Here is a 19,075-nt window from a genome sequence, read left to right on the forward strand (position 1 = left end):
AGTCATCTTAAAGCTCCCTTCGGCATGAATTGCTGTTGAGTTTCATCCATTTGTTCCATTGTGGTAGTGGAGCGGGAGGGAGGCAGTGTTAGCAAGCTTGTGAATCTCCACAACTCATGTTTGTTGCATCGGAGCACTGCTGCTGTCTGTTGAATCCAAAGTTGCCAGGTAGAGATGGGTTTCCTGTGGCATCGAATTTATGGCATTTTTAAGACTGGTGGGTGTAGTGACGTAACAAGACTGTTACGCCACACGGTAGTAGCCAAAAGAAAGGCACGCTAGACTAACGCTGTGGCCGATAGTGCACGCACAGCAATAAGCATACGGTCGTGAAGTCTGGAACATAAAAACTTATGAATGAATAAGAAGAAAAGTATGTAGATGCTTTTTACTTAACTTTTATTTATCCTTGGAATACATCTCTCTTGAATACTCGTAAGCTATAGGCACTGATACAAATGGCTCCTTGCTAGTTCGTAGCCATTAACTTTGCTGATGGCTATTCTGTCTCTCGGCTAATGAGAGAGAAAGGCTTCGTACAACTGGGCGATAGCTAGGTTCGCGTACAACTGGGCGGTAGCTTGGTTCTCGTACAACTGGGGTCGAGTCCACTCTCGTATCACGAGACCTGCCTTGGTGGTGGCGCTAGGTCTGCGATCACAGTGGCGACACGCGGGTCCGACATGTACTACATGGACCGCGGCCGATTTAAACTACCACCTAGCAAGTGTGGTGTCTGGCGGTGACACCACATTCCTCCCCCGCAAATCGGCGAACGGTCGTGAGATAAGGCTTCCGCCCGCCGTGGGGAGGACCACATGTTGACGTATGCGATGAGGTGGGGAGCCTAACAACAGGCGAGGCTGTGCCACCCGCACCCGGCCATCCGGTCCGAGGGGAGCTAGGAAACGCCTGCAAAACTAGTCCAGGGTGCACGTCAACATGCGGTGTATGCGGCCGTAAAGAAACATGAGGGGCCGAAGTGTCGACCTCCATTGCGTCGGGGTAGCCGACGCGCGATGACGTCACGTGGTCCGGAGCGGGCGGGAGTTCCATGGCGGCGGACAGCTGGTCACGGGAAGCGATCGGCGGCGCGTGACCCTGGGAGGCGCCTGGCGGCGGCAACGAAGCGTCGAATGCGGTCGGCGGCGGCGGCGGCTGCTGCTGCTGCTGCTGCTGCTGCGGCGGCGGCGGCGCGTCGCCATGGGGCAAAATGGAAGGCATCGTCGGTAACACCTGGGGATGAGGCGAGCCAGTAGATGGGTCCCCAGGGCGCTGACCGGACGGCACCGTCGCTGAAAGCAGACGGGGAGCGGCAGAACCCGAGCGACGACAGAGGCGCAGCTGATTGAGATGCCGACGCACCTCACCAGAGGCCCCCAAAACCAAATACATCGCGCGGCCGAGGCAGCGAAGAATGCGCCCTGCGAGCCAACGCCGTGAACCGCGATAGTTGCGATAAAATACAACGTCGCCTAGAGCAAAAGCAGGAGTCTGCCGCTGCACAGGAACCTGATGCGGCGGATGCAGCAAAGACATCAAGGTGCGATGAGGACGACCGTGGAGCAACTCAGCCGGCGAGCGCCCATCTCGGGGCTGAGAGCGATACGAAGACAAAAAGAGCAACAATGCGTCCTCCCGAGAATGCGACTCTTTCAACTTTAACATCTGTGACTTGAAAGTCCGGACCAATCGTTCAGCGGCACCGTTGGACTGAGGCGAAAACGGCGCGGATGTCAGATGTTGAATACCATTGGCCTGGCAGAATGACTGAAATTCTGCGGACATGAATTGTGGGCCATTGTCGGAAACAATAGTCTGCGGAAGACCTTCAATGCAAAAGATAGCAGACAACGCTTGGATGGTGGCGGAGGACGTCGTGGAAGACATCCGGACAACAAAAGGAAAATTACTGAAGGCGTCGACCAGAACCAACCATCGAGCATTCCAGAATGGACCAGCAAAATCAATGTGCAAGCGTTGCCAAGGGGAAGTGGCTTTTGGCCACGCAAAGACTTTCCGCGGCGGTGCGGACTGTTGTTCGGCACACGCCGGGCACGAAGAACACATATTCGTAATCGCAGCATCGATTCCGAACCAAGTACAGTGCTGACGAGCAAGTTGTTTCGTTCGCACTATACCCCAATGTCCTTGGTGAAGAAGCCGTAAAACAGAGGACTGTAACGCACGTGGGACCACGACTCTGGACTGATCATTATCAGAACGCAACAACAAAACACCACGTCGAACAAAAAGTCTCTCCTTGTGAGCAAAAAATCGGCGAACCAACGGATCCTCGATCCGAGACTTTGACAAAGGCCATTGCGTAGCAACAAAACGTAAAACAGTAGCAAGGACAGGGTCAGCAGCTGTGGCTGTAGCGACACGACGAAAATCAATCGGAAACGATTCGACCACTACATCGGTTTCCGAATCAATGAACATGCAAGCAAGTTCGGAAGAATCGAATGCTTTATCCTCAGCAACAGGCAAACGGGACAACGCATCGGCGTTTCCGTGCTTAGCAGTGGACCGATACAAGATATCGTAGCGGTACTGCGAGAGGAAAATAGACCAGCGAATGAATTTCTGCGCTGTACGTGGAGGTACAGGCTTGGTCGGATGAAAAAGCGATGTCAAAGGTTTGTGGTCTGTGATGATGGTAAAGTGACGACCATACACGAAATCATGGAACTTAGTAACACCAAACACGAGAGCCAAAGCTTCTTTCTCTATCTGTGAATAATTTCTTTGCGCAGACGATAGCAATTTGGACGCAAAGGCAATAGGGCGATCATGGGAGCCAACTTTGTGCGCAAGCACAGCACCGATCCCGAAATCCGATGCATCTACCATTAACAAAAGGGGTTTCTGGGGATCGAAAGGCGTAAGGCAAGTATTAGAAAGCAACGCCGATTTCAACTGGCGAAAGGCGCGTTCACATTCCGTCGTCCAGACGAACGGAACACCTTTACGGCGTAAGCGATGAAGCGGAGCTGAAATGGAAGAGGCATTGCGCACATATTTATGGTAATAATTAATTTTACCCAACACACTCTGTAGCTGTTTCAGATTTTTAGGGGACGGCAAGTCTTGTATGGCACGGAGGTGCTCTGGACTCGGATGTATGCCTTGGGCATTAATGACATGTCCCAGGTATGGTAAGTCACGAGCAAAAAACACACATTTGTCCTTCCTCAAGCGAAGACCATTCTGCCGCAAGACCTGAAATAATGTTCGTAAATTCGCAAGATGATCTTCTTCTGTCTGTCCGGAGATCACTATATCGTCCAGATAGTTTGCTGCAGTAGGGACCGACGCACAAATAGTTTGTAAATATTGCTGAAACAAGGCAGGGGCGGATGCACACCCGAATGGCAGTCTTTTGAAGCGGTACAATCCAAGATGCGTGTTAACCACCAATACGCGCTGGGATGCGTCGTCCACCGGTATTTGCAAGTACGCATCGGCTAGGTCCAATTTTGAAAAATATTTTCCCGGGCACAGTTTAGCAAAAAGATCTTCCGGGCGGGGCAAAGGAAAAGTAGCAGTCACTAGCTGTGGATTCACTGTGGCCTTGAAGTCCACGCAAAGTCTCAATTTTCCGGAAGGTTTTGGCAAAATGACTAAGGGTGAGGCCCAGAGAGAAGCTTGCACACGTTCAATTACACCCTGTGATTCGAGATCGTGTAACGTTCTTGCGACCTCATCACGCAATGCGTGGGGAACATTGCGCGCCCTGAAAAATTTCGGTTGCGCGTTTACCTTCAGTTCTAAATGTGCTTCATAGTTTTTAGCGCAACCTAAGCCCGGTGCAAAAATGTCTGCAAATTCGTCACACAGCCGAGAAACACTGTCTGTAGGCACAGTTTGATTCACTGATAGGACCTGATTTACAATAGACATGTTAAACAACTTAAATAAATCTAGACCAAATAAGTTCACTGCAGAAGAAGAACGAAGAACGTAAAATGACACAAGTTTTGTTTGTCCCTTGTATGTTGCAAGAAGGCTGCACTGTCCTAACACAGGAATTTTCTGTCCGGAATATGTAGTTAGCTTAACATTTGCGGAACGCAACGGAGGTTTGCCCAGTTGTTTGTACGTGTCGTGATTGAGCAATGAAACTGCAGCTCCGGTATCGAGCTGGAATGGTATCACTTTGCCTTCAAAGTCTAAGTCCACAAAAAGTTTATTGTTCTGCTGACGACAAGAGCGACTGTTTTGTGCAATTGGAACAGACACTGGTACAGAATCACTTGCTAATTGACGTGATTTCCGGCGACGTCGACGCACAGTTTTTGTGGGACGATCACTGTCACTGTGAGAGAAAGTGGCACTGGACGACGTGGAATTAACGACATGAACGTCCATAGGCGAAGGTCCACGAGCCTGAGTGTCTTTGGTTCGATTCCGGCGCGAAGCAAAGGGCCTGGAATGATCGTGATTGTCTGATCTGAGCTTTTTCTGGCAAACACTTTGAACATGTCCTTTCTTATTGCAGAAAAAGCAAATAGCTTGGCGTGACGGGCAATGTTCACGCGAATGTCTAGTAGCACACCGCGGGCATGATTTCACTACATTTGTGGGCTGGCGCGGCACACCTGGCTTAGCACGCGGCGGTCGCTGTGCGTCCGTGCGCGAGGCCCGGTTACCGGGCCGCGGAGCGCGTCCAGCGGGCCGGTTAATGTTACACACGGCTGGCGAAGTTTCAAAAGATTCCTGAGCACAGTCCAGTGTGTCCTGTCTATCCAATATGTCTATCACTTGTTGAAGGGAGGGATTAACTAGTTTCAAAATTTGCTCCCGTATGCGAACATCAGAAACGTTCTGTGCAATTGCATCACGCACCATTGTATCTGAATAAGAAAGACCACAGTCACATTCAAAGGCACAGTCCCTAGTAAGTCCTTGCAATGTTGCTACCCACTCCCTATTAGTTTGACCGGCCGTACGTTTTGTACGAAAGAACGTATACCGTTTTGCAACCACATTAACTGTTTCTTTGAAATAGGCATCTAATGCAGACAAAATTTCCTCGTAGGACAGAGTTGCTACGTCTCGTCGGGGAAACAATTTCACTATCACACGGTATGTGGACACACCGACACAAGAAAGCAAAAACGGCTGCCGCTCATTACCTTGAATTCTGTAGGCAGCCATGTGAAAGGCGAACTGACGAGACCACTCTTGCCAGGTCTCATCGGCTGCCACGTATGGACGAAAGGGAGGTGCAACAGCGTTCAGTGGCAGCGGTAGCGAAGAAGCGGCGGCGGCCGCCTCGGTGTGCAGCGCACGTTGACCCTGGACGAGCTGTCCAAGGGCATCCAGTAACGCCTGCGTCTGCTGATTCTGCAAGCGATAAAATTCGGACAGTACATCTGGAGAATGTGGCGAAGCCATGACACAATGAAATGTAAGCAATCAGAAATAAGTTTTTACTCGTCGCCAATCTGTAGTGACGTAACAAGACTGTTACGCCACACGGTAGTAGCCAAAAGAAAGGCACGCTAGACTAACGCTGTGGCCGATAGTGCACGCACAGCAATAAGCATACGGTCGTGAAGTCTGGAACATAAAAACTTATGAATGAATAAGAAGAAAAGTATGTAGATGCTTTTTACTTAACTTTTATTTATCCTTGGAATACATCTCTCTTGAATACTCGTAAGCTATAGGCACTGATACAAATGGCTCCTTGCTAGTTCGTAGCCATTAACTTTGCTGATGGCTATTCTGTCTCTCGGCTAATGAGAGAGAAAGGCTTCGTACAACTGGGCGATAGCTAGGTTCGCGTACAACTGGGCGGTAGCTTGGTTCTCGTACAACTGGGGTCGAGTCCACTCTCGTATCACGAGACCTGCCTTGGTGGTGGCGCTAGGTCTGCGATCACAGTGGCGACACGCGGGTCCGACATGTACTACATGGACCGCGGCCGATTTAAACTACCACCTAGCAAGTGTGGTGTCTGGCGGTGACACCACAGTGGGATTTTTAAATCAGACACTGGACGTTTTTATTTTAGTTTTGAGTATAAGACACACCTGAATTTTGGAAGCAGTTTTTCAAAGAAAAAGATGTCTCTTAAGTCCATAAGATATGGTGTTTTTTGAGCATCTGTGAGAGAAGTTATGTAACGAAAGACATTTCACTGCCAAAAGGAAATGTAGTTGAAGTTGTATGCAGATTAATAAGAGAGAAAAATATATTCAGAGGTGAAGAAAGCATAATGGCTTACGTGATACATAACACCGAATTAATAGGGTCGGCGGAAGGAGGTGCCAACCCTCAAGTTGGTAAGAATTAGTCTAACCATACTGTCAGTATTGGTTTAATCTAAACTGTATGTTTGTAATAAGTAGTTCTATTGCAACTGCTGGAAAACAGTGTCATACCACAGTATCAATATGGTACTGACATCAAAATCTTGTAGTGAGTAAAGAGATGGATGCTTGATGAGAAGGTTAATGAAGACAATGATTTGTTCATTGATGACAGTGATGCAAATCATTTGATGATGAAGATACCTTAAGTGTGACTTGGCATTATATTACCACTGGTCTAACCTCAAAGTTTTACACACAGAATTTGTTTAAAATTTCGAGGAATCATTTAATGTTGGTAGTATACAAATCTAATCTAATATGTATCCATAAATGCCTTTAAGGTTGTTAAGTCACTGTTTGGCTTTACATCATAACAATTGAAAACGAATCTAAATGCAACAAACGGAAACTGTGAAGATGGCCAATACATTAACTTCAAACATGTCTGCCTCATGACAGCGATTGTCAAACATCAAGTGAATGCAGACTTCTCAAATATTTTATTAAAAAGGTAGAGGGGCAGTCCGTGCCACCCCAGAGTTAGCAAAAAAATGTAATGGATCACATCTAGTACAGAAAAAATGGTTACCACCAACATATCACTCTTTTATTTTGAAAATCTTCAAGTGAATAACAAAGAAAATGAAGATACAAAATTGTTTTGACTACACAAAAGAAACTCCTATTGTTTCTTCATGACTTTTCTACACATATTGTGTTGTAGCTTATTTATGGGGGAAATTTTGACCCTATTTTCTAATTCAAAAGAAAATGAACAGAGAAGTTCATAAATGCTTTGTCCATTAATTTAATCACTATAAGAAAACTGACATTGTTACCTTGCAGAAATGTAAGGCTATTATGGTAATAATTATTTTCTCTCTTATGTTTAGCAACTTCTACTCTCTGATGTAATGTAGTAAAAGTCATTCATTTGTTTGCAAAACTTTTCAGAATACATTTTGATGAAGACATTGTTAACTCACAGTAATTGTAAAATTTATACTTCATGACTGGAAATACCACACTTATTAAAATATTCTAATAACTGAAAATCCAGGATGGAATGTAACAATATTATGAAAAGGATAGTTGCTACTCACCATATAGCAGAGATACTGAGTCACAGATAGATACAACAAAAAGACTGTCACAAAATAAGCTTTTGGCCAACAAGGTCTTTGTCAAAAATAGAAAACACACACACACACACACACACACACACACACACACACACAAAACAAAGACAGTCACAAAACAAGCTTTTGGCCAACAAGGCCTTTGTGTGTGTGTGTGTGTGTGTGTGTGTGTGTGTTTTCTATTTTTGACAAAGGCCTTGTTGGCCAAAAGCTTATTTTGTGACAGTCTTTTTGTTGTGCCTATATGCGACTCAGCAACTATCTTTTTTCATAATAATATTATTAAAATATTCTGCAATACTGTAAAAATGTAACCCACAATAGTTGGGACAATGCAACGAGTAAACAATTTTGTAGAACTAATGAACAATTTTTTACCCATTTAACAGATTATATAGCTAAATGAATAGTGTAACAGTTCTTAGAAAAAGTAGTTCTAGGTTCACTGTGATTTACAGTTCACAGATTTAATCAAACATATGACACACAAAAGCTCAAAACTATGCTCTCATGGGTTAGCTCTTTATTCTGCCATGCCCTTCAGTTGGAAAAAGAATAGACATCTGTTATCTTTTCAACATTTGCTTTGATGATAAGTGACAAATGGAATTTCAGCACTCTATGAGTAGAAGCAGTGATGTTTATGCTTGTCTATTATACAGGCCATCTTAATGGAGGCAGCAAAATACACGAAAGGCAGGATTGGACTGATTGATATCCTGAAATGGAACTTGGGGGGAAAAGAAAAGGAGAGAGAAGAAGAAAAGAAGCATTCATGTCTTGCTGTTGAAAAGAAAGTTGCTCTTCATTTCACTTAGCTCTCCAAATACAAATTATGCTTCCTGTCATTTGTAAAGATAAGTTGTAAGCTAATCTGGAGCAAGTAAAGTTGTCTGTGAATAGATTTATTCATTAGTGTGTTTCAAAAAACATGTCGTCATCATCTTCAGCCCAACGGCTGGTTTAATGGAACTTCCCCTGCTAGTCTAACCTGCATAAACCTCTTCATTTCTCCATAACTACTGCAATGTACATCCATGTGAACCTGTTTACTGTAGCAAGCTTTGGTCTCCTTCTATTTTAACCCCGCACTACCTTCCATTATCAAATTAAGTACTCTGTGATTGTTCAAGAAATCTCCTGTCAATCTACCTCTACTTTTAGTTAAGTTGCACCAGAAATTTCATTTCTCTCCAGTTTTATTCAGTTTGTGGATATTATTTACTCAATCTATCCATCTAACCTTCAGCATTGTTCTATAATATTACATTTCAAAAGCTTCTTTTCTCTTCTTGTCTGCACTGTTTATTTTCCACTTCTGTATTGGCATATACTTTAAAAAAACACTTTGTAACACTTATATTTATATTAAATGTTAAAATATTTGTCCTCTTCAGGAACTATCGGCAGTTTGCATATTTATCTCCTCTACTTTGGCTATCGGAGGTTATTTCACTCTCCAAATTACAACGCTCATCTACCACTTTCAGTGTCTTATTTTCTAATTTAATTGCCTCAGCATCACCTGATATAACTAAATTGTTTTATCCTCATTTTACTTTTGTTGATGCTCATTTAAAACTTCTTTCCAAGACACTATCCATTCTATTCAGCTGCTCTTAAAAGTCCTTTGTGGTCTTTGACATGTCATTAACAACCCTCAGAATTTTTTGTTCCCTCTCCCTGAAGTTTAGTTTATTTTTCCGATTTCTTTTTGTATCCTGTACTGCTTGCTCATTGAACAAATAGCCTGCAGCCCATCCTCACTTTCTTTCATGTCCTTTGTCTCATACAGCTGCAGTCAGGGTGCTGCACAAAATGAAGAAAAGCTTTATCTCCCTCTACTTTATTCCTGCTATCTTAAGAATTTCGAGGAGTGTGTTTTGGCTTTCTCGAAATTTACGAATGCTTCGGTTTACCTTCCTTCGGTCTATCTTTTAAGATGAGTTGTAGGGACATATTGTATTACATGTTCCTACAGTTCTCTGAAACCCAAACTGGTATTCCACTAGGTTGGCTTCTGTTGGTCTTTCCATTCTTTGTGTCAGTACTTGCAGCCATGACTTTTGGTTAAGAACTGGGATTGTTATATTCTTGGTGAGGTCTGAGGGCATTTCACCTGCCTCATAAATTTTGAATACTAGCTAAAATAGTTGTCTTTTATGTGGTTCTCCCAGGGATCCCAAGAATTATGGGGGAATGTCATCTACTCCAGGAGCTTTATTTAATTTCCCAGCTTTCTGCAGTTTCTTCACTTTTACTCTGCAGTTCATATCCAACAACAGGTGTACAACTGTGCTTCCACCATTTGCCAATAGATGGCGACAACGGTAAATAACGGTAAAAAAAAAAAAAAAAACAGATCATATAGACATCAGGTAGTTAGCTTGGACCTCGGTCAACATAACCTCATTCAAACATTAGTTGATTTGTGTCTGCATCATAAAGTTGTTCTTGATAGAAAATGTCAGTTTATGAGCCTAATTCTTGTCATTTGTGGGAGGTGTTACTGTTTTGTTTCAATATGAAGAAAACAGTGGCTGAGTCTCATCGAATTCTCTCAAGTACATATGGTAAGGATGCTATTAGTGAAAGAACGTGTCATGAGTGGTTTCAACATTTGAAGAATGGTGATTTTAACATTGCACACTGGCATAGTGGTGGAAGATTGACACATTGCTGAATAAAGACTCACATCAAACTCAAGAAGAATTGGCACAATTAATGGGAGTGACACAGCAAGCCATTTCAGAATGTCTCAAGGCTATGGGCATGATTCAGAAAGAAGGAACTTGGGTCCCGCGTGAACTGAAACCAAGAGATGTTGAAAGGCATTTCTATGTTTGTCAACAGTTGCTTCAGAGTCAAAAACAGAAGGGATTTCTATGTTGCATTGTGACCGGGGACGAAAAAGGGTTCATTATGATAACCCTAAATGCAAAAAATCATATCCCGGCCATGCTTCCACGTCAACGGCCAAACTGAATATTCACGGCTCCAAGATCATGCTCTGCATTTGGTGGGACCAGCTCGGCGTCGTGTGCTATGAGGTGTTAAAACCAAGTGAAACAATCAAAGGTGCTCATTATCAAACACAATTAATGCATTTGAGCCGAGCATTAAAAGACAAACGGCCACAATGCAGCAAGAGGCACGATAAAGTGATTTTGGTGCACGACAACACTTGACCCCACATTGCAAAAGAGGTCAAAATGTTAAAATGGGAAGTCCTACCCCGTCCGCCATATTCTCCAGACATTGCTCCCTCTGACTATCACCTCTTTAGATCAATGGTGCATGGCCTGGCTGACCAACACTTCCGCTCTCATGAAGAAGTCACAGTTTGGATCAATTCATGGATCGCTTCAAAAGATGATTTTTTCGACGTGGAATTCATACAATGCCCAAAAGATGGGAGATAGTAGTGGCCAGCAATGTAAAATACTTTGAATGATGCATATGTAACCAATTTGTTTCATTAAGGCCTCAAATGTTGGGGAAAAAATGGCGGAAGTAAAGTTGTACACCTTGTAAATAATGGACAGTCTACATCTGCCCCTGGCAACATACAGTGTTGTGTCAAATTCTTCTTCCTGTATCACATCTCCTATCTCATTTTCATTTACTTCTCGTTCTCTTTCCATAAAATTGTTTAAAGTTTCTCTCCTCTGTACAGCTCTTCTATATATCTGTTCCATCTTCAGGCTTCCTTTATTTGCATAGCCTTGGTTTACCATGTAAGCTCTTGATATTCATACTGCTGCTTTTTCTGTCTCCGAAGGTTTCTTTAATCTTGATATAGGCAACATCTAGTTATACATGCTTCTACAGCTTTGCATTTCTCTTACAACCATGCCTGATTTCTCATTTTTCTCTTCCTGCCACTCTCATTTTTAGATGAATGTATGTCCTTTTGCTTACATGATTCACTGCAGTTTTATATTTTCTTCTTGTATCATTAAATTCAAAATTTTGTGTGCACTCAATGATTTTTACTGGGCCTTCTTCCTTTTCCTATTTGATCGTCTGCTGGCTTCATTGTTTCATCTCTCTAAAATTTCCTTTTGTCTTCTGTTGTATTCCATTTCCTTTTCTGGTAGGTCGTTGCCTAATGCTCCCTTTGAAATTCACAACCACCACTGGTTTTTCCAATTTATCCAGGCCCCACCCCCTTAATTTCCCCACCTTTCTACAGTTTCTTCACTTTTAATCTGCTGTTCCTATCTGCCCCTAGTAATTTACAGTTTAAAATCTGGGTTTGAAGTCTCGGTTGTACAATTACATAATCAAAGCTGTTTTAATAGTGCCCCATAATGCAGTGGTGCTCTTGGGCACTCTTTAGCTCATGCGCAGGCTGGCACAGGTAGCGTAGCCTACCCGCCAGGCGGCCCTATTGCATGCATGAGCTATTTGGCCTCCCCTGCCTGCATACACTCAGCCATTCTAAACCGAAGCCTACAATTACATTTTTTGTAAATATTAAGTGGGGCCACTTCACACCCACACTTGCATGGTGACCATTCAGAAAGATCTGTTACCTCCTCTCAGTTAGTATCGAAAAAGAATACCACCGAAAATACAGCACTTTATTTTTGCCTGGTTTGTTTATCATTTTTAACTTTCAGAGAAGTGTCACAAGTGGGGAATTTTGAGTAGAACCTACACATTCCTCTTGTTGCCATGTTAAAATTTGCTTCTTTTGCCAAAATGCTGCAGAGTTTACACAGTCTCACCTTACTATCATATTGTGGAGACGCAATTGTGAGAGAATTCTGAAAAAGTGGTTTATTAAGTGAGGAACTAAGGAAAAGTAAGGTGAGCATCTTATGAAAAAGCACATCCTCGGTACAAAATAAGCATGTAATGACATCACTTATGTTGCTCCAAGACCCATAGCATTTCTTGTTTCACCAGCTATTGACAGGCCTTAAAAATTACTTCTTTCATCGGAGAAATCTGAAGTTAGTGGAATAATGAGGTAGATAATGCAGTTTTGCATAATAATCATACAGCAAAATGCTCTCTTCTTTGTGTGCGATTATTTGCCAAAATCTCATTTCAGTACCTCAAACTGTTCATGAAATATGAGGAATGGTGTGGGTATTTCACTCTGGCTTTATTGCTGGAGCGGAGCAATCATAAATGAGTGCACTACATAGATAAATTTTTTCGAGAGCGGTGAAACCTTCACCCAAATCTAAAGAAAAATTCAATATGTTAACTCAGTTTCATACACACCAACATATTATGTGAAATGCCCCCAAACGCAGAGAATCGTAGTGACCACTATTTTCCACTGCAAACTTTTTCGAATTTTGCATAGTTTCTTACTGCCATATAAGTATCACAATAACTATGACCATTAATAGAATGATGGGCACATCATTGTGAACCTGACATTCAAGCTACAAGTGAAACAAAAATGAAATTTTTTTTTACCGAGTAGTTTCTGTAAAATCATTTGAGAAAGATTGCAGGGCAAGCACGTTGATTCTCTTATTGCCATCCAGCCAAAAGATGGAAAACACTTGTCAGCCTCCCCTTATGAACAGAAGAATGAGCTCGGCCCAAGGTTCGGATGAAAACTGGTCACTGTGGATTGGCCACTGTATCCTGCACGACCTATATGACCTGCTTTGCCCACGACTGTGCCTTTGTGATCACTCCATTTCTTGCCCCCTACAAACTGCTACACCCATGTATTAGTATAAGTTTACGGATTCCAGCTGTGACTCTTTGATACTGTAGTCCCACGGTACCAATCTTTTTTTGTGAAGCGCACAGTTTTACATTTATGAACATTTAAAGCAAGTTAGAAATCCCTACATCTCTTTGAAATTGTATCATATATTCAACAGATTTTATGAATTGGCATCATTATTGAGACTGAAATTAGATTTTAGTATGATAGTGTGATTGCTTACAGCTATAATAGTGATATGTTTATAATGTCTACAGGAAGTATAATCAGATGCATGAGGCGCCTTGAGGAAATTCTTCGGCAGCTGTGTCAAGCGGCAAAGAATATCGGTAATACTGATTTAGAAAACAAGTTTAGTGAGGGTATCAAGTTAATGAAAAGAGATATAGTATTTGCTGCTAGCTTATATCTGTAACCAGGAATGACTTCTATGTGAATATTTTAGAAGTGTACAGTGACAAGAACATATTTTTGTATATTTTGTTGATACGAAAATTAACATGTGTGAAATACATGCAAATATATTTGAAGAGACTGTGACTTATTTGCTGAAAATATTATGAGAGACATGTTGTGATTTGCATTTTATTATATATTTTAGCTTTTGTAAGAGCGAAAGTAATGTTTCCTGGAGCTGGGTGATTTTGTGTAAAAAAATTTTAGTGACTTTACAGCAGAAATATTCTCTTTTCTGTAACTGACAAAAGTGATTAGACCAGGAGGCTGTGCTGGCTGAGAAATGGAATGAACTAAGCTAACAGGAAAACACACCTCTAGCCTGTGGAAGTAAATTTTTTTTCAGCACACAATTGAAAGAGATTAGAACAAAGTTATTTATTGGCAACATAACAAATAATTCAGAGCAGAACTTTGTCAGCTATTTGTGACAAGACTGTGAGATGTTGATAATAATATTAAAAACTGACTGGTTATGTTTTGTCAAAGAACAAGTATTTGTAGTATAAAAATGCTTAGAGATAGTTGTGGTAACCCAAACCTAGTAAAAAGTGAGAGGGTTAACGAATGCAGAGCAAAGAATATTAAAAGTCAGATGCAAAAAGAAAAAAAAAAAGTCTGTCGTAATGCAGAAGGAAAGAATTACCATTGCATGATATATATAGAAATCAGTAATAGGTAACTACGTTACATCAGTAACATATGTTATGGATGACATCTTAGGATCTGTTTTTTCCTTCTTTGTTGCCTAATTCTGTACAATTATGTAGTTTCTTAAACAGGTTTCTTCTCTGTTCATCATTATCTTGCTCTCCTACACTCTCATATCTTGTTATGATTGATAGTGTTCTCTGGAGTCTCTGTCCATGTTCTCCCTTTTATTTATAATGTTTTCAGTTTTCATATGATGTGGCGTAGGTACTGCTGGTAATGATCAGAACTACCTCCCGTGGAGTGGGTTACGCCATATATAGTATCCTGTTTTACAAAAAAATTGTTGCCTCATTTCTCCAATTATCCATTATACAAGTGCAATTAAATATATATATCTGGAAACTGAAGAATATTTTTTTATCTGTCTTCCTATTGGCTTGACTTTTCTCCACAGTCATGTACAGTAAATTTAATATTTTGTTCGGTTTTTATATTTAGACTTAAATGGCAGATTTTATTTGATAATGGAAAATGTTAATGACGTACAATGATCTGTCTTTAAATTGAGCAATCCCATCATTATTTTGACTTAAATGTATATGATAAACTTTTTTAAATATTTGATTTGTTTTTGGATTATATACAATGAACACAATGACAATTTCAATTTAGTTTGTTGCTTTTCAACAAACAAAATTTCATTCAATGAATGAGAAAATAAAAGATTTTACAGATAATTAGCATTGTGCTTTATTTTTTTAAAAAAAAAATCTCACATTTCCTTCAGCATCTATCTGATTGGAGAGTGGAGGTATTCTGGTTTGTAGATAGTATTTTTTCAACTGTTAGAAGCAGCTGGGGCAGTGGTTAGCACACTAGACCCACATTTGGGAAAAGGATGATTCAAACCCATACCTCTCCTTCCTGAGTAAGTTTTCCAAAGTTACCTTACATCATTAAGGCAAATAAGAACAACATTTCTATGAAGTGCATTTCCTTCCCCTCTTTCTCCAATCCAATGTTGCCCTCTGTCACAAATGACCTCATCAGCAGTTGCACATTAAACCTTAACCTTCCTTTATTTTTATATCGATAGAAACCCAATGCAACATTTATTGACCTTACATTTGTTATTAGTGGCTACAGAAAGTGTCCCAAGAAAGCTGTATAAACTATGAATCAACTACGTCTTCAAAACACTATAGTATGTCTCCTTCAAACAGCTTTGTATTACGGCATTGTAGGCATACCAGCTGCCTTGAGTACTAAAAATTTTGCTCACTTAGACTGCTTGGTGCATTTGAGAGAGAGAGAGATGTCACATGACGACAAATTTGGGCTGTATGGTTGTATGCAGAGTAGTCTGTGTGCAATCTCCTTAGACGAGCTGTTCCAACACTACCCCACCGGGCAAAGGCACCTGTGCCCAGCCCTCATCATGCTTGCAGGCAAGCACAGGTAATGTAGGCTGTCTGACAGATATCCTTACTGCATATGTTCTGCACGTGTGTAAGTTGCTTAGCCACTCCTTCCCGAAGTGAGGAAGCTTTGGAATTTGATCAGGTATGCCACAGCACTGCTGCAAAACTAGCTGCATGTCAGCCATTTGCCCATCTCGGCAAACCAGTATCACTGTATCCCAGTGATTTTTCACTAATTCAGTAATTCTTCTGTAGAATAAACTCATCTGAAAGACAAGGCCACAAAAGAAATATAGCTGCACTTGAAACTGCTATTATTACTACAAAATATGGCAATTCCAATAAAACCAAGGATATTAACCTCTGAACTGATTATCCCAGGGTAACTCAGATTAAACTGTTTTGCTGAGAAATATTATCCCAAGATAACTGAGGCCTCAAATTTTACACATCTCTGCACAAATATCACAATTACGAATGTTTTAGTTCCTTTCACTGCTGCTAGTTAGCACCAGTATCCAGATTATAATCATTGTTGTTACTTGTGCTGTACTAGTTAGTGATTTTTGCAGTTTCGCGTTTTGTTACAGTGTATTGCTGTTGGCTTTTGCTCGTGAAGTTGTTGCAATATTACCATGTTATTTCATCGCATTTTGTTGCAATTGTTGCATTATTCCTGTACTTGCAGTCTTCTTAAATGAATAGTGATTATTCCAGTGATGAAGAGCAGTGGGAAGACCTCCTTGTTTCTGAATCTGGTTATCGCTTCTTTGAACTTTCTTCAAGTGAGGAAGAAGGTTAGGAAGACACTGACATACATTGGTCTCAAGTGAGTATCTGGCATGTTTTTGATCAAAATACTGATTGTGCTCCATCAAGGTTTTCGTTTACTACTAGTCCCAGCTCCACAGTTCCTTTTGCCAATTATGAACTTGAAATATTTGAACACTTTTTTGATAGGGATTTAATGAAAATGATACGTGTGGGAAGAGCCAATGGTGTTTCGACCACTGAATGTAATGTTTTGCCACCATGTGAAGAACTTCGAATTTTCCTTTCTCAAACCATTTTGAAAAGTGTTGTTCAGAAACCTGAATTGCAGAGGTACCGCACAGGGCGAGCCAGCGTATCAACTCCATTTTTCAATGACATAATGTCAGGAGGTTCTGCGAAATCAAAAAGTATCTCCATTTTTCTGATAACGAAGTGAATGATTCTGCAAATCACACAATTCCTAAGCTGAACAAAACTTGACCAGTTTACCAGCGCCATGAAAATAAATTAAAAACTTCTTATTTTTCTGAACTGGACATACAGTGGATGAAAGTCTGCTTTAGTACAAGGGCACGTCATATCCCGATGAAAGTAGCAAAATTTGGAATAAAATTCTACATGGCGTGTGAATCATCTAGCAGATATGTGATCCCTGATTATTTACGTGGGAAACGGGACAAAACTGGGTGCAAACTTTATAGATTTTCCAATGTCGTCACAAGTTGTTTTGATACTCGTAAAACCACTCCTGAAGCAAGGTTACTGTCTAACGGCACATGCCCACAGTAGCAGATTTCCTAATTTTGAAGTCCACTGATAGTTACGGAACAGTAAAAATGACCTGGAAATAGGTGCCACAAGCGCTCCAAAATAAAAAATTACAAAAGGGGGAAATTGCAGGTGAAAAGTGAGGAAAAAAGTTCTAGCATTATGTTGGAAAGGTAAGAGAGACATAGTACTTCTTTCAACTATCCACACTGTGGATATGGTGAAGACTGAGGGAAAGTCAAAGAAAATAATGAATCCAAAGCTTTTGCGTGACTGCGACAGCACAATGGGAAGAGTGGATCAGCTGGGAAGAGTGGATCGAGCTGATCAGAGAATGGCATCATTTCCAACACCCAGAAAGCAAGGCAAGAAATCCTAAAAGAAAATCTTTCTTCCATTTGTTTTAAATTTCTGTATGGAATTCTTTTATTTTGTATGGAAAATATTGAGGGAAAAGGTCCCCCTGGAGTTTAGGTTGACCTCCCCCCCTCCCCCTCCCCCAGAAAAAATAATTGGAAAATGCATAGGGAGCGTCATTTCTCCTAAGCCAGCCTGACCAAAACAAACACCCCACCCTCTTCAGTTGACAGGAAGACATTTCCCAGGAGTCATCGAGCCAACAGAGAAGAACAGCGATCTGATATGAGTGTTTACAGTTTGCTCCAAGAAGCAGGATGCATGTGGGAAACACTTTCAGAGAGAAACACGATACTACTGTCCCCAGTGCCAGGTCCCCTTGTGCATTACACCATACAAAACAGATTTCAAATACCATTCTGGTGTGGTTCTCATACATTATCTGCATTCTGATTTGTATCTCTAAATAAAAAATTTTTATCTTTGTAATAAACTCTGTGTTGTAACGATTATTTGCAGAGGTTTGTGATGAGTCCAAGATATCTCTGGATAATACCTTTTATCCATTTCCCCCTACAATATCTCCTTAGATTTTCAAGGTAAACGTAGGATTGAGTTGCCAAAGCAATATATTTTTAAAAAAAGTGTAAAATTACATAGAAAAAAAGGTAAGTTTTCGAAAGTTTTGTGACAGGAATAGGTACGTTAGGAGGTTAAAGAAAATGCATTTATTTTCTTCCATCAAGATATAAGAAGCATTTTAAATCAAAAAGGTGAACTTCTCATTTCCATTCAGAAAAATGAAAAGGTAGGTGGAATTTTGACAGACTTGCTATGGGTCACATAAAAATCACTGAAATTGAATAGGTTGTTCTTGATTGTGTTACTTGAGAACCAATAACAGAAAAAGGGGGACAGGCTATATGTATTCAAAGAATAAAATTAAGTTGCAAGGCCTTCAGGTCAATAAATATTCCGTTGAACAGCTCTCTGAATGCTATGCAACAATAATAGACCAGGAAACACACAAGCTTATAGTACTGACAGTTTCCAGACCACCAGCAGGAACTGTCTTAAGCATCCTAAAGCAAGTAGACTCAGTTTTAATAAGGTTATGCAGACTTGACTAGAGAATCAGTGTTTGTGGAAATTTTAACATTGATTTTCTGTCAGGCATTACTGACAGATGCACCTAGTAATGTTAATGTTCAACTTTGGATAATTTTTCGCTGTGAATTTCCCCACGAGGATTGAAACATACAGGACTACAGCTATTGGTAGTTTATTTTTGGACCCAACAACCTGCCATGATTTAACTATAAAACGATTAGTCATCGGCTTCTCTGACTATGATGGTCAGATGTTAACAGTAAAATTTAGTGACCAGTCACAGGGTGTCCAGCAAAGGATTCTTTGATTTCAGAATTAAATATCTTGAAAACTAAGATCTATAGATGAGTGCACAAAAGAAGGTATGTT

General features: G+C 41.0%; 1 protein-coding gene across 1 annotated transcript in view; it reads left to right on the forward strand.

The window, feature by feature from the left end:
• The window catches only part of LOC124794747 (exosome RNA helicase MTR4), a 99,680-nt gene extending 84,754 nt beyond the window's left edge, over window positions 1-14,926 (forward strand). The window contains exon 16 of the mRNA XM_047258355.1: window positions 13,424-14,926. Within this exon, the coding sequence (XP_047114311.1) occupies window positions 13,424-13,581 (158 nt within the window). The 3' untranslated portion in view covers window positions 13,582-14,926. The remainder of the gene's footprint in view (window positions 1-13,423) is intronic.
• The last annotated feature ends 4,149 nt before the right edge of the window (window positions 14,927-19,075 follow it).

This window comes from Schistocerca piceifrons, chromosome 4 (assembly GCF_021461385.2).
Source record: "Schistocerca piceifrons isolate TAMUIC-IGC-003096 chromosome 4, iqSchPice1.1, whole genome shotgun sequence".
NCBI classification, from domain to species: Eukaryota; Metazoa; Arthropoda; class Insecta; order Orthoptera; family Acrididae; genus Schistocerca; species Schistocerca piceifrons.